Genomic DNA, 15,661 nt, shown 5'->3' with positions numbered 1-15,661 from the left:
ATGTGAATTCACTTTCTTCAGAGTTAGACTTTAGGTCAGACACCATGAGTGACAGTAACATGACGCTTAATACAGCAGTGAGCTCTTTGTTTCAAGTAAAAAGGCTGAGGCCTCATTGCTCTTCAGTCACAGACTGAGAAGTGAAGTAGGAAGTCTCGGAGATTCTGCTGTAGACAGAACCTCAGACTTCTGCTGGATGTAAGAATTAGATCATATTCTGAAACTCAAACATGTACTAAAAACATATGTGAAAACTTCTACTACAATAAAAAGTGAATATCCTGTATCTAATCAAAAATATAATTATATCTGCTGGAGAGTCATGTTTGTCCCAGTTCCTCTGAGTCGTGGTGGACCATGACAGATGTGGACAGGACTGTGGTAGATCTACTTTTACTTTGGAGAAAACAGTTACTATAGTACCTGTTGAAGTGAACCTCACAAGCTTCTTCTATAACATCTGTCCACATCAGTCCTGCTGCACCACGACTCAGAGGAAATGGGACAAACATGACTCTACAGCAGATACAACTGATAGGGGTTTGTTTGTGTAGAATGAGAGTCAATAATTAACTCATATTTTAATATTTTAGTCACATAAATTCAGTATTTTCACACATATTACTAAGGAATACATGAAATCTTTTATTTAATCACAATCTTTCAGCCGAAGTGTAAGTGTCTGACCTACAGTGTATCTCTGAAGCCAATCAAATCACAGAGACTCAGAATGGGCGGGGCTCAAATGTGACCAAATGCCAAGATCTAAGATCTGAGACTAAAATAACAAAACCGCGGGCAAACAGGTTAAATGTTTGAAAATATGAAGTTCTCGTTTTAATGCCTGATGACAAACAGACATATCGATGAGTTAAATCTGCTGTGTCTCGCCTTCAAGTCCTGTTTCAACAGTACGGCCCTGGTCGGGTGAAGTCGCTCCACAGCTGCCGCCGGTTTATGTGCTCGTAGAGGGTGGTCGCGATCATTTTCGAGAACAGACATCTGTTGTAGTTCGGTGGGAACACGTAAAACGCTCCGGGAAAGGGCGGGTCGGTCGGCTGCAGGCCCAAACGCTGCATGCACATCCCCAGGTACACGTCTTCGATGTACAAGGCCTTCACCCCCCGAGACGCCTCCACCAGCCTGCCAGGTAAGTCCAGGGAGAGGACGTACCCCAGCCCTAGAACATACGGGGGGTACTTGGATCCGCTGAACACGTCCATGGGGATGAACCACTTGGAGCTCGTGTATCGGTGAACCGGGGCCGCCCACTCCACCAGACCCGTCAGATAGTTCGTTGTTGGCGTGTGCTGGAGCATTTCCATCAGTTTGGGTAAGTTCAAAAACATATCCGAGTCTATTTTCATGGCGTACGTTGCTCCGCGGCAGTGCGCGTCCAGCCACTCCAGCATCACCATCGTTTTAATTGTCAAGTTTTTGTAGCAATCCACGAAATTGCCTTGAATTATGTCCCCGTATTGTTTGCTCTCCTCCGACAACTCGTTCTTGTCCGTCTTCCCGAGCCCCAAAAGGAAAAACAGAGCTACTTTCTTGTCCAACACGACTTTCTGCGCTCCCCAGGTGTCGCGGATGATCTGGCGGTCCGCTTTGTTTTGCGGAGCCACGGGGACCATCAAAACCAAATACGGCTTCACTTCTTCACATCTCTTCGCTTCGTTGATGATAAAACTGTACTTGTAAGGATACTCCACTAAGTACGGCCCGGGGGACTTGTACTCTGGAGGCGGGGTCTGCGTTTCAGCCTCAGTTGTCTTGGTTGCAGTGCTTTGGTTAGTCGGAGAGTGGGAGTTTTGAGCGGGAGTTTTGTGTGCGAGTTTTGTGTACCCGGATTTGGGGTACACGGGCCAGTCCGCGGATTTGGCCACAGTGCTGTTGAAATAGTGAGACCACAGTTGGGCCTTCCAGGGTGCGGTTGTTTCGATCAAACTGAGGCTGTACAAGGTCGCAATGATGCACAAAAACACCAGGAACAACAGGGGTCGACGACAGGAAAGGTGCTTCTTAGTGGCTGCCACCCCTCCATCCTCCCTCTGCAAGAGGACCGTCTGCAGGAGAAATCAGTAAATATTAGAGATCTGCAAGTGAAGCATATTCGAGCCCTTTTTGTATATACGGCGACATTATGAGGCGCGAGGCTAGGTCAGATACTTTTGCAAACCCCACTTTTCAGTTTTTATTTATAGAAAAAAGTTCAAAATCCTGTATACATTTCCCTTGACGATTGTGTGTCACTTAGTGTGCGTCTTTCACATAAAATTTCAATTATATACATTTATGTTTGTGGACCATAATGTGGCAAAATGTCAAAAAATTAAAGGGGGGGGCGATACTTTAACACTCTATATATCTACAGTTGTAGCAGCTCTGGACCTCCATCTCCTCCCTGTTGTTCATAAACATCAGCTGCATTTACAGGAGCCCACTTTTTACAGGCACCAAACCGCTTATTTAGCCACTGTAAGTTAAGCGTGACTCAGACACCAGTGTTAACTTTGTCAACTAAAATATTTTGTCATAATATAATTTCAGTCAAAGTAATATTCTTGCAGACTAAAATTGGAATAAAACTATAATGCTGTTCATGAGACTAAAACTATGACTAAAATGTCCAGATATTTTCGTCGAAAACTAAGTCAACTAAAACTAAATATGTAGTAAAAATGAACAGTGTCTGTGTTGATACAGTTTGTTTTTTGTTCATCCAGTCCTCCAGAGGGCGTCAGGTTTTGAGTAATTTAGTTTCAGCCCATAGGTGGCAACAGAGATCCCCAGCACACTGAAAGTAAACAATGTCAATGCTGTTGTGTCGTGCGCCATCTGAAGCCATCCACCCATTTTTAGCCCTGTGTGTTGATTAATGTGATATTTAAAACAGGTATACTTCATTATTCGTTAAGTTTGCTTAGTTTTATTGACCATTCTGAGTCCTATAAGTTCTTACACTAGAACTACTCAGCGAACAAAAATCTTTGAATGCACTTTTTCAATTTCACACTTTTTTGCAATTAAATCCTGTCCAAAACGACACGGCCTGTTTCCATGGAGGAGATAATGCAGGAAAGAGTTTAGCTGGCTGTGAATCCCAATATAGGACAGGAGTCACATTGGGTGCAACAGTGCAGTGCCTGAGAGAAAGAGTGAATAACGGTGTCCTCTGTGTAGCACCGGTATCAAAACCCAGAGAAAAATATGGACGGCGCAATGCTGCAGCGCCTGTCAGGTCAATCCCAGGGAAACACTCAGGCCAAACAAACAGGAAGCACAGGACAGCACATGCGGCACAAAGAGGAGAGGACCTGGTGATTTTAGGTGTAAAATCAGCTACAAAGTTGCGCTACCTCGTTGAAAGGGCAAAACAGAAACAAGCGTGGAGCTGACAGAGGACCAGGACGCGCCCAGGGATGAAGAGTTGGACCATGTGGATTTGTTTTGAGGCAGCAGGTGGATTAGCTGGACTTCTAACTGAATTGTAAGTTTGATCGTCGTTTTCACTAATACAGTGTTCCCTCGTTTATCACGGGGGTGACGTTCTAAAAATAACCCGCAATAAACAAAATCCTATTATACTATAACTATTATACATGTTTTAAAGCTGTAAAACCCATCACCACACACTTTATACTCTTTTCTCACTCGTTCACTGTGATTTTTTTTGTGTAATAAGATTTTTAGATTCACATTACAGACGTGGGGATGGAAACATCGTGAGCTGCTCTCGTCTCCACTGTGTGATTGTTCAATCTAAGAGATAATCGTCGCTACGACCAACGTTTTATCGCAGCAGATTCAGGCTTCAGAAGGCGAGGCTAGCGGTGTTTATTTTTGCGGTTCAGGACGCAGAACACAATGCGCATATGGCGTTCATACATCTGCAAAACAGCAAGGCCGCGAAAGGTGAACCGCGTTATTGCGAGGGACCACTGTAACTTTACTCATTTCTTTATGTACATATTAAGTTGTTAGCGCTTCACTCCGTGACGTTGTGTTCTTTTGAGGCTCCACACACACGCTGTCTGCCTCTGACATTCTTCAAACATTACACTTTTTTGCGTCTCCTATGCTGATGTTTGTGCGTTGCTTGTCCAGGTGAAGGGGAGGCCGTACTGTGACACTACAAGTGTGGAGTTTGTTTTTGCTGATGAGTTAGCTGCAGTTTTCAGTTTGGCTGCAGCACCTGTTCTGCTCGTCCAATCGAAAATCGAGATCAATCAATATGGGGAAAATAATCGAGTCAATTATTTTTCTATAATCGCCCAGCCCAACACCGGGTACGTTTCAAAAAGGGGCTTCCTAAAGAGACACTGCTACTGTGTTGTCCCATTACACATGCGTGGAAATCATTTGGAAATCATAGGAAATTACGACGACCATCATTTAAAGAACTAGTTTTAAAAGAGGTTATTGTATTGAATTAGTTTGAGGCAGGTGTGGCATGGCGCCTGTTGCACCTCCTCCCGCCAGCTGGTGGCGCCGCGGGTATATAAGCGCAATGCACTCACTCCTTCGTTCTCTGACGTCACTCACTTCCTGGTCCCGCCGGTGTCAGTGCGTTCCTCGCTCTTCCGAAGGACAGGTAGCGTTTGCTCTAGGTTCTCGAATTTAATGTAACTAATTACTGGCCCTAACTGGAGGTTTTGTGGTCTAGCTCCACGTGGTAACGGTTCCACGATGTAGCCCCCCCCAGATGCTCCATGGGCAGGGATGGTGTGCGTCTGCTGTCATGGCCCCACACCCGTGTGTTGTGCCCTGCGTTAGATGGTACGTTTAGGGCAGAGTTTCACTATATTCCACCAGTAAGGCTAGATGTTAACGGTTTTAATTATTTACAGGTGATCTGGCCCGCGCTGGTGCGATGACGGCGCTGTCCAAGTTGTTGCCTTGTCTTTTAACCTGCGTTTACTCTGCTCCACTCACGGACTTTGCTTTTGTTGTTTTTAATACTGCCAGGTTGTGGTAGTGTATGTAATGTCTGTGCAAATGTAAACCTGTGGATCAACCGAACGTTTTACCAACGAAAGAGAAACAAAGTAACTTATTCAGACAAAATATATAGTAAATAAAAACATGTATTTTTGCTAAGCTTGGACTCTGCCTGTGTCTATCATAAACGAACCTGCGTGCCTTAAGGTCCGGAGCCTTCTCTCCGGTGGCGTTGTCAATATTAATGTTAACAATTGTTTATTTTGGCGGAGATATTGTTTTTAACTCGCCATAACCGCTCGCCTTGCTACATTTGGCGTTGTCGTCGGCCGGATTGATTCCCAACACAGGCATGTGTTCCATAGCCTACTGTTTGTGTCAGGCAATGCTAAAGCTAAATTGTCAGTGTAGCAGTAGCCCTGATTTCATAGTAGGCCAAAGCCTCTCCTGACCTGCCATTTGTTTTTGTTTTGTTGTACATAATTTTTTGCATGTTGTGCTTTTGTTAAAAGCGTGGTTTCATGTTTGTTTTCCGCATGTACATTTAAGTTTATGGTGGTCATGTGACTTGTAAACCTACGTGAATATTGTGGTAATGCTACTGTTTCAAACGCTTGTGCTACGCCAAACAGCTAAATCTTCTAGTAACTTGAACATAACGATGTCTGTTTTCTGTGTTTTTAAAGACAAGGCAACAGCAGAGGAGTCCAGTTTAGCTGAGGGGAACTTGCAGGACTGTAGTGGGTGAGGTCACAGCATCCTGATGCCCGGTCCTATAGTCCCGTATTTGGTGGCCTCTAGTGGGTGGCTCAAACCCCCGAGTAGCGGTGTAGGTAAGGCGAGATGCGAGTTCCTCGATTACTAAATGGCGCACAGGCGCGCAGCCGCTGTTACCACTGAGATGGTCAGAGGTAGCCCAATATAGCCTTTAGGGAGCTCAAGATTATTTTATTGTGTGTAGTTGCTCATACCTGGGCAGCGGTGGGTGCATTGGGAGGAAGGATGCCTCAATGACCCATTAGCGTCAAGCAGCCGTTGTAAGAAAGCTATGGAGCCTCTAGTATGTATTTGTTTTGCGCTATCCGTACTCAACACGCCCTTCTGCGGCCTTCACGGCACCTAGTCTAGCCCATGTGCACGGGGTTGTACGACTTGGAGATATGCAGTCCTGGTAGTTGGTTGCGTTAGTGCTTCATCTTTTATTTCTGGGAGAGCAGTGTTTGGTAACTCCTCTCTCGCTGTGTGAATGAATGAGTCTGGTTAGTCGTGGGGGGAATCGTGTGAATGTTTTGGTTTATCGTCGGGGCGACGATACAGTTGGCCGGGTGGAATGTGGCATGGCGCCTGTTGCACCTCCTCCCGCCAGCTGGTGGCGCCGCGGGTATATAAGCGCAATATACTCACTCCTTCGTTCTCTGACGTCACTCACTTCCTGGTCCCGCCGGTGTCAGTGCGTTCCTCGCTCTTTCGAAGGACAGGTAGCGTTTGCTCTAGGTTCTCGAATTTAATGTAACTAATTACTGGCCCTAACTGGAGGTTTTGTGGTCTAGCTCCGCGTGGTAACGGTTCCACGATGTAGCCCCCCCCAGATGCTCCATGGGCAGGGATGGTGTGCGTCTGCTGTCATGGCCCCACACCCGTGTGTTGTGCCCTGCGTTAGATGGTACGTTTAGGGCAGAGTTTCACTATATTCCACCAGTAAGGCTAGATGTTAACGGTTTTAATTATTTACAGGTGATCAGGCCGCGCTGGTGCGATGACGGCGCTGTCCAAGTTGTTGCCTTGTCTTTTAACCTGCGTTTACTCTGCTCCACTCACGGACTTTACTTTTGTTGTTTTTAATACTGCCAGGTTGTGGTAGTGTATGTAATGTCTGTGCAAATGTAAACCTGTGGATCAACCGAACGTTTTACCAACGAAAGAGAAACAAAGTAACTTATTCAGACAAAATATATAGTAAATAAAAACATGTATTTTTGCTAAGCTTGGACTCTGCCTGTGTCTATCATAAACGAACCTGCGTGCCTTAAGGTCCGGAGCCTTCTCTCCGGTGGCGTTGTCAATATTAATGTTAACAATTGTTTATTTTGGCGGAGATATTGTTTTTAACTCGCCATAACCGCTCGCCTTGCTACACAGGCATGATGAAAGAATACTAAGAGTAGTACAGTGTCACTGTGTGATGCAATGTTGAAGAGATAGAGGCACTGGAGCTTTGTGAGCCATGTGAGGTCACACTGTACCGGAACTTTCTCAACTGCAAAGTGACGAGGCGACTACTGAAGTCACTAACCTGTTTCTGAGATCTTCACTTTGGGAGTTCAGATGAGGTCATACACAAACCCAAGATTAAACATATCTTTGTTTCTATGCCCAAGTATAGAAATACTTGGGCATAGAGTATTTCCACTGAGTCCTATTTGAAAGCATGTTCTTCACCTGTTCCCGGGTCATGTTCAGACGCCTCTTTCTGATTGGTCGGCCGTTCCCTCTGCTGCTCCCTGATTGGCTGGAGGGGACATGTTTTGGCACCACTCTTTAATGTTGAACCGGATCAGGTCGACAAGTCTGGGCGCAAAAGGAAAATAAACAACATCAAAATGACATGTCGGCCGCAGGCAGGTTCAGGCAGGTCCTGGTTTAACCCTGCTTTATTCAAACGCAGTCAAAGGTGGGTACGATTCTTAGTATGTCATTCATAATCACACACAGTAACGATTGATTGAGTTAAAAAAAATTCTAGAAGTTCTTAGCCTTCAAATGAGGAATATAGCATGTCCACATATAATGGTGAGGGGATTTCATGCTCTTTCTCGTGAGCTGGAACCAAAAAGAACCGGCTCTTTTGGTTTTTTATTAGCAATTTCAGATATGATGAATGATTTGAACAAACTTATGCGGGACATTGAACTTGGAAACTTATGCAAACTTATGGGACATTGAACTTCAATGGATTCATATTAACAAATGTATTAATATGACTTATTTATTGAGTAAGCAGTAGCAAAGGAAATGTAGCACAAAACATCAAAATTCAGTATGCTCAATATTGTCACGCACGTCCTTCTCAATGGACATAAATATAGTGAATCCTACTTTGATGAGGTCCAAGTGTGTGCTAACCGACTTGTCACAGCTACAGCTGCTAACTGGAATGGTTAATGTAACCTGCAACACTGTTTAGGGAAGGAAACAGGTCATTGTCTAAGAGGATGTACACGGAGAGTCTTGCATTGGCGTTGCTTCACACTCGCGCTTATGGTAGTTTTTAGCTACTATCACATCTTCTGTCTTAAAGGGATATTTCAGGATTTTTGACATAGGGCCTCATTTCCTAGTTATCCAGAGTGTTGCTGATTTCTGGAGATATTTTTTTTGTAATTCAAGCAGTTCTTGTATTTGAAGAGCTTCGTGGCGCTAGGCTAATGCAAGGCTAGCGCATTTCTATGGTATCAGCTAGCCTGCATTAAAAACAGTCTGACCCGCTCCACAGTGCACCTGAGGCAAATCACTTATAACACCAGAATAATGATATAAATGTCTGTGTCGATAGAATAATTTTAACCATTTTGCATTTAAAATACCTTATATTTGAGCAGCATCAGCTTCGTGGTTGTATAAGCTACGCAGCGGCGGAGTGATCTGCTAGAAAATAGTCCCTCAAAATGGGATCATTCCTGTGATGCAAGGTCAGTTATATTCCAAAAATGATTCTATCGACGCAGACATTTATATCATTAGTCTGGTGTTATAAGTGATTCGTCTCAGGTGCACTGTGGAGCGGGTCAGACTGTGTTTAATGTAGTGTAGCTGATACCATAGAAATGCGCTAGCCTTGCACTAGCCTAGCGCCACGTCACTCTTCAAATAGTATAAGAACTGCATGAATTACAAAAAAAATATATCTCCAGAAATCAGCAACACTCTGGATAACTAGGAAATGAGGCCCTATAGATACAGACGGCATCTCGTCATAGAAGGGGGCGTGGCTTCGCCGAGGGGGAAAATAGAATCTTTAGAGAAAAACAATTTTCCACTCTTTTTAGCCATTTTCTGGTGGAATATCAACTTATTTATCACATATAAAGTCAAGTGTAAATCGGGCCCATATGGATATTTTGTCGCAACAGATTGTTAAGTAGAAGTGAAAAAACGGCAGTTGTAGCAAGCGCTAGCTAACCGTTAGCATTAGCCTGATGCTAACATGTAGCATCAAGTTAGCATTCACCGTTATTCATGTATTTATGGGCCGTTGAACCACTTTGCTCCTCCCCATGTCTTTGTGTCATTATTTAGTAGAAAACTATATTCATAATTCAGCATTTGTTAAAGTAGTTTTTGAATAATTAGAGAAAATGTACATTTTTTCAAAATTGTTTTCCCCCTTAACTGTTTTCGAAAATGACCATATATGGGCGATTCCAGAGATGCCGTCTGTATCTATGTCAAAAATCCTGAAATATCCCTTTAAGACCAATGTGATAATATTGGGCCAGTGTTGACAAGTGATGCTCAGACCTGAATACCTTGAAGCAACTCCTGAATAACACCAGAAAACCACTTCGATCTAAACAAGGAAAAAAAAGTTTCCTTTGAAACTCCACCGAATCTGAGGAGACATCCGCTTCCCTCCTTGGCCCACATGCAGATCCCACAACATAATCATCTAATCTTCTGCTCGCTTCCCTGAGAAAGTTCTGGAATGTCATTTGCCTCCACACAGTACCTTTGCTCGTGTGTAAATGTTTGCAGCTTCGTTTCTCTTTCAAGGAATCAATACCGGCAGCTGACTCCGGCAAAACCAGGCAGAGCCAATCATAGCACAGGAGGCGGGAGTTAACGGTGCGTCATCTTCCACGCTAGAATTTCGCATCAACCAGTGCTCCTCTGGGCCATGACCAAAACAGTGAAGATGGCGGCCGCGACACAACCTTTTACCAGTGCCCTTTGGTCTGTTTTAAATGAGCTGCACTTGTCCTTAAAGCCACAGGAGCTGCTCTGAGGACTTTCACCGGAACATTTACTCGACTGCACGTGTGGACTACAATCAATCATGGCGGAGGACGTGAACGCAAAGTGTAAATCACTCTGTGCTTGATTGGTTTGCTCTCGTTTCAAACTGCCATCGTTAGTCCCGCCTCCAGTCTCGGTTTGGAAATTGCGTCCTATGACCACAATTCCAGACTGTCTTTTATATGTATTTATAAATACATAAATAAAGTAAATCTGACTTTATGCCAGGCTAGTTCTTTCTCTGGTTTGGCTGGACAGTTCTTTCTCATTCCCTTGCACTGCATGCTCCACTGCTTCTCCTGGGTAAAAGATCATTAAAGACATTAATTATATAGAACTCAATGACTTCTCAGTGACTGCCATTCCAGATCTTCTACATGAAGTAAAACCTCATCTAACGTGCAAATATTAGGCACGAAATCATTTCCATCACTCACATACCCTCACATGACCCTAAAAGACATGTTTAATATGCATGAAGTACACACATTTCATTCAGCATTACTGGGATCAAACTTAATGACCCAGAACGTTTTGCAGATGCTCTGATGTAGACCACCACAATTGTTTTGTGACATCAGTTTCCTACCTGATGTTAAGTATCACTAAAGACATACATAGAGCCTATCAGGACACACCCATTTAGCCCATTTACTGTTTTTTTATGTTATTTTTTTTAAATTATGCCCATAAATATCTAAATTATCTGCATCGCTATAAAGGCTGCAGAGTAGCCGCTTATAGTCTGGAAATGATGGTGATCTTATTGCCGAGACTTTATCATTCTGGACTTGCCAGACATGAGCCGAGCACTAGCCCACACTCGTCTTATGGCCAGAGTCATATCACCAGCCTATTTGGAGAGAAGCTTGTTTGTGAAAATCCCTTAGAAAGATGAAAACAAAAGGGTGATAAGACACCGTCTCGAGGAGACCTGAAAAGCCAGCACCCTAAAGCCAAACTGTTAAGGGCTAAAAACCTGTTTGTCAATGTTTCTGTTAAACAGAAGTCTGGTAGACTATAAGATTAAACCAGAGCCTACAGTGCCAGCCTTAGCTTTATGTGAGGAAAGTGAACCGGTCTGGAACAGGTCTGGTCCTGTCCACACCACAGTCCACAAGAACGCATTGTTTGGACGGCAGCACTTCTCCTTCCTCTGCTTATTCACTGATGACGTGATGCATTTTTAAACAACGTGAATCTGATTCACTCGGTCCGTATGTTTTTAATCTCTGGAACACTCAGACTGTCCTGTCCTTTGTAAGAAGCTTTCAGATAGGCATAAAGCCAAACTGAGGACAATGTGCTCCGTTAAGGCGGGGGTTCGGAGGTTAAATACTGTAGTGTATGAACGCAGAAGCCTCTGTTGGTTAAAAAAAAAAAACACCTGTTCACAATGACACTGCTGCCAGCGCCTTTTGTGGTGAAATGTCTTTGTCCAAAGCTATAAAACCAAGAGATTATTATTTTTCATCCCAATTTCCAATAATGATTTAAATTAATTATCACTTTTTATAATGAAACTGACTAAAACTTGACTAAAACTAAAAGCATTTTGTCCAAAAGACTAAAAGAACTACCAAAAACAACACTGATTCCACCACCTCCCAATGTATTCCATATACAGGATTCAGAATGGAGAATAACATTAAGCTCGAACTTGAGTGAAACTTTTTTCCATACATTGAGGAGGTTTGCAATGATGTGGGGGGGATTTGGTAACAGATGTCGTCTTCATTGATAGCGCGTCTTTTGGATTGAGTGGGGAGAACAGTCCGGACTCCATCCCTATCCAAGGAGGGGCTCGTTCAGGTGGCAGGAAAACCCACACGTCCTTTGTTGGTTGGCATTTGCATTTTACTGAATTTTTATTTTACAACGTTTCCCATTCCACACAAATTCCTTGCAGATACGATCAAATTTCAATTCAATTCAAATTCTTTGGGTATAGCAATTGGTAGACATTGTAGGAGATGTAGCTTTGGTATGCTTTTCATTTTCAATACATTGATTCTGCCCCACAATGAGAGGGACAATAATGCCCATCTTTGTGTATCTAGTGGGATCTTTTTCAGGATTGGGTCAGTGTTTTTTTCTATAATTTTATCAATTTCATGAAGAAACAGAATTCCAGATATGTTTTGCCGTCTGTGGGCCACTGGAAAGAGCCAGCTTGGAAGAAGGTTTTTGGACAAAATGAGGTTAGCGGTAAGGCTTCTGATTTGGACCAATTTACTTTGTATCCTGATCATTTTGAAAAGTATTCTATGGTTTCCAACAGAAAAGGTACAGCTGGTACAGATCTAATTTGGTCCGATGTGATCCATAAAATATCATCAACGCATAATATAAGCTTATGATTATAATCATCAATTTTTATGCCTTTAATATTATGGTTATTACGAATAGCTGTCGCTAGAGGCTCGAGTGCAAGACAGAAGTAATGGATGCTGAGGGTCTTAATGTACCCTCAGCATCCATTACAGCTGATATTAATGACCTGGCCTCTTTTTGTTGAGTATAGCGAGCCAGCAGTTTACCTGCTGTGTCACCAGATTCAAAAAAGCATGGTTTGGATTTAAACAGGCAATATTCAGTTTTATTTGAAAGAATAGAACAGATCAATTTTTATATAAGTGTCTGAGTAAGCAAAAGAAAGTGACTTTTTCAACAGGACCCTGATCGGTAACACTTTACATTACAGGCCGGTAAGTCCTTAGTACTTACAGTGGTACTTATGGCGGCATTCACACTGGTCATTCTATGTACTTACAGTGGTAGTTACAGTGGTACTTACAGTGGTACTTATGGTGGCATTCACACTGGTAGTTCTATGTGCTTCTTACAGTGGTACTTACAGTGGTACTTACGGTGGTACTTACAGTGGTACTTATGGTGGCATTTACACTGGTAATTCTATGTACTTATTGTGTTTCTTACAATGGTACTTATGGTGGTAATTACAGTGGTAATTCTAGGTACTTATTGTGGTACTTAAAGGGTACTATAGTGAGAATTACAAGTTATGTACTTCTAGATACAGTGGTAACTCCTAGTAATGAAGGTTGTACTACTTGTTTTCCCTATGCTGTTTTATGTTGTATGTTATAGTCACACAATCCTAGAAATTACGTCTGTATGTAGAAGTACCACATTTACTACTTATGAATTGCTGCTGTAGTATTCTTGAATTACCAGTAAGTACCATAGATGTATCACTGAAACTACTAGAAACTATCATTTAAAAGTACCAAAGTACATAGAAGTATGACCTTCATTATTAAGAGTTACCGCTGTATCTCTCATTACTAAGAGATACAGCGGTAACTCTGTCTCCCTAACCCCTAACCCTAATGACTAGTAACTAGGACTTTTAGTACCACAATAATAACCTAGTAATTATCCTGTAATTACCACTGTAAGTACCACTGTCATTACTAGTAATTACCACAGTAAGTACCACGTACTTACCGGCCCGTAATGTAAAGTGTTACCCACTGATCACATGGGAGAGTCATTACCGAGGAAATGGGTCTATTATACAAATACCAAAGAGAGCCATGTACTGTAGTGCGTGTTTGTTTGTTCTTAGCATGTTTACCCAAGATATCAGTCATCAGTCAATTATCTCAGTTAACAAAGGGAAAAAAAAAAAAAGTCTGCAGTTCCAACTGTGCCACGCCTTCAGTTTAACCTGGGGACACTGTGCACACATGCCAGAGGGAAATGCTCACCGCAGGCTCTGTGAACGGCAGGGATTTCCAACCTTCTTTAAACCTTCTAAACAGAAAGTGCAGACTGTACTCATGCTTCGAAGGTAGTCGTGTAACTATAGGTGACCAAGATGATATTTTTAACTGAGTTGAAGTAAATGACCTGCGGTTTCTACTTCGTACTTGACTAAAAGTAAATCCAATCCATTTGGCTGGAGAGCTAAAGGTTGGAGATCCCTGGTGTGCAGACACACACAGAGAAGTGAAAAACAACTTTTGGAGCACTGACAATGATCAGGTACAGTGTGATCAGAGAGGCGAGTGATGCGATGCCTCACCTGTCATCATGGGGAAAATAAATATAATAAAATAATATAATAAAAACAAGTTATTTCTAATGATGACAGGGATTTCCTATTATTTAAAATCAGTTTTGTAGTAGGTAGAGTAGCCTTGTGTCCAATTGCGTCCAAATGCCCGTATCAAAACTAGCACCCTGACGAGGTTGAAACATAAGTTGTGTGAAAGCAAAAAGGCAAATGCAACCACATAACTCAATTTTATTGCTTTTATTTGTGGAAACACGTATTACAGTGCACAAGCATCAGGCGGCGGCCCATATGAAAGCATGGGTGCGACTGTTTTACACACTACATTTTTTTTTTTTTTTTTAAATCGCGGATAGTAACCAAATTAACAATGTGAAAGAATATGAAGCTGGACTTGTGACAAACAACTGTGACAGAGCCACAAAAGATGCTGCTCTGCTTGGACTAAAACCACTACATCCTCACAGGTAAGTTAAATTGTTTCCTCTTACATGTGTGCGTAGATTGGAAGCTAGAAACATCCACGGCAGCAGTTTAACTCGACCATCTACTCCACATTTGTAATCTCTGATCATTTATCCTGGTGACCACATCCATATCTGCTGGGTTTATCCGCCTACACTGCAATTTTTGATGTAATTGAATGGTTTAATTGGTCTCTAGTCTGAGCCGAGATTTATACTGTAGGTCTTCCATGTCTCATGAAGTAGCTGCATGTCATGAATTATTTTTGCCCTGTTGTACAGCCTACAATTCTGTTTAAGCCCCGGGGCCTATGCACATGTACATTAAGGTGGGCCTGGTTGTAAAACAGCCATACGTTTCACTGCACATTGCACATTGCACTGTTGTGACCAATAAAGCTTAACTTATCTCATGTTATGGCCGTGTAAATATAGGAACCAAAACGACCATAAAAGGGAGATACCATATGGAGAAAGGCACATGGAACATGCGTCTAAACATGTGCTTTCATTTGAAAACAAAGAGAAACTGTCCAATCTACACAGTAATAATCCAATTTATTAGCCCTATTTCACTGGATAAACTTAACTAAAATAATTTAAACTGAAATTGTAACATCAAAAACCATATTCTTCAAATATTTGTTTCAGTGATTAATAAAATGTTTTTTGGATTTGTGGATCATCTAATTCCCCCAGAAAAGTCTTTTCTCTTTATTTATCAGGCAGTTAAAATAAAGCCAGCGAATGAGGTGAGCACTGCGGACAAATACCAAATACCGGTGTTAGATGGAGTTTGTGAAATTGTTCAGATATGCCAATAAAAACAAGAGGGAATAAACGGCTGGAAGACGTCTATGAAGGGAAGCGAAGAGGGCTAATACAGCGGCTAACTCCAAAAGACCTACAAGTAAACTTGGAGAATGAATCACTTCCCGTCAATTGAAGGAACTGATATGAATCAAATAACTCAACTGTTGTCCCAATTAAATGAATCCATAAAAATAGTGGCTTAGCAAACATAAAATGGTACTTCAATAATCATTAAGGCTATAAGCGGCTGAAGGCCTGCAACATAGAAACATAGATAATACTTATTAACTTTATTGGCTTACACTTGCATTGCCCTTTACAAGCCTGTGTCACAAGTTTCTCAAAGTGGTAAGCTAGTGCTACTGCAGTAGTCACAACTGCCTTTGCT

At 42.3% G+C, this 15,661-nt stretch overlaps 1 protein-coding gene across 1 annotated transcript; it reads right to left on the bottom strand.

Moving 5' to 3' along the window:
• Positions 1 to 905: 905 nt before the first annotated feature.
• On the bottom strand, positions 906 to 5,304 carry LOC306962330 (beta-1,3-galactosyltransferase 5-like; the record flags this gene model as incomplete). Its single annotated transcript, XM_079555449.1, has 2 exons — positions 906 to 2,066; positions 5,245 to 5,304. 2 exons carry the CDS (start codon positions 5,302 to 5,304, stop codon positions 906 to 908), a joined length of 1,221 nt encoding a protein of 406 aa, XP_079411575.1.
• Positions 5,305 to 15,661: the final 10,357 nt, after the last annotated feature.

Source organism: Gobius niger, assembly GCF_951799975.1.
Source record: "Gobius niger genome assembly, chromosome: 4".
Classification (NCBI taxonomy): domain Eukaryota; kingdom Metazoa; phylum Chordata; class Actinopteri; order Gobiiformes; family Gobiidae; genus Gobius; species Gobius niger.
Note: the sequence above shows the minus strand (reverse complement) of the source record. Positions and strands in the feature narration are given on the sequence as shown.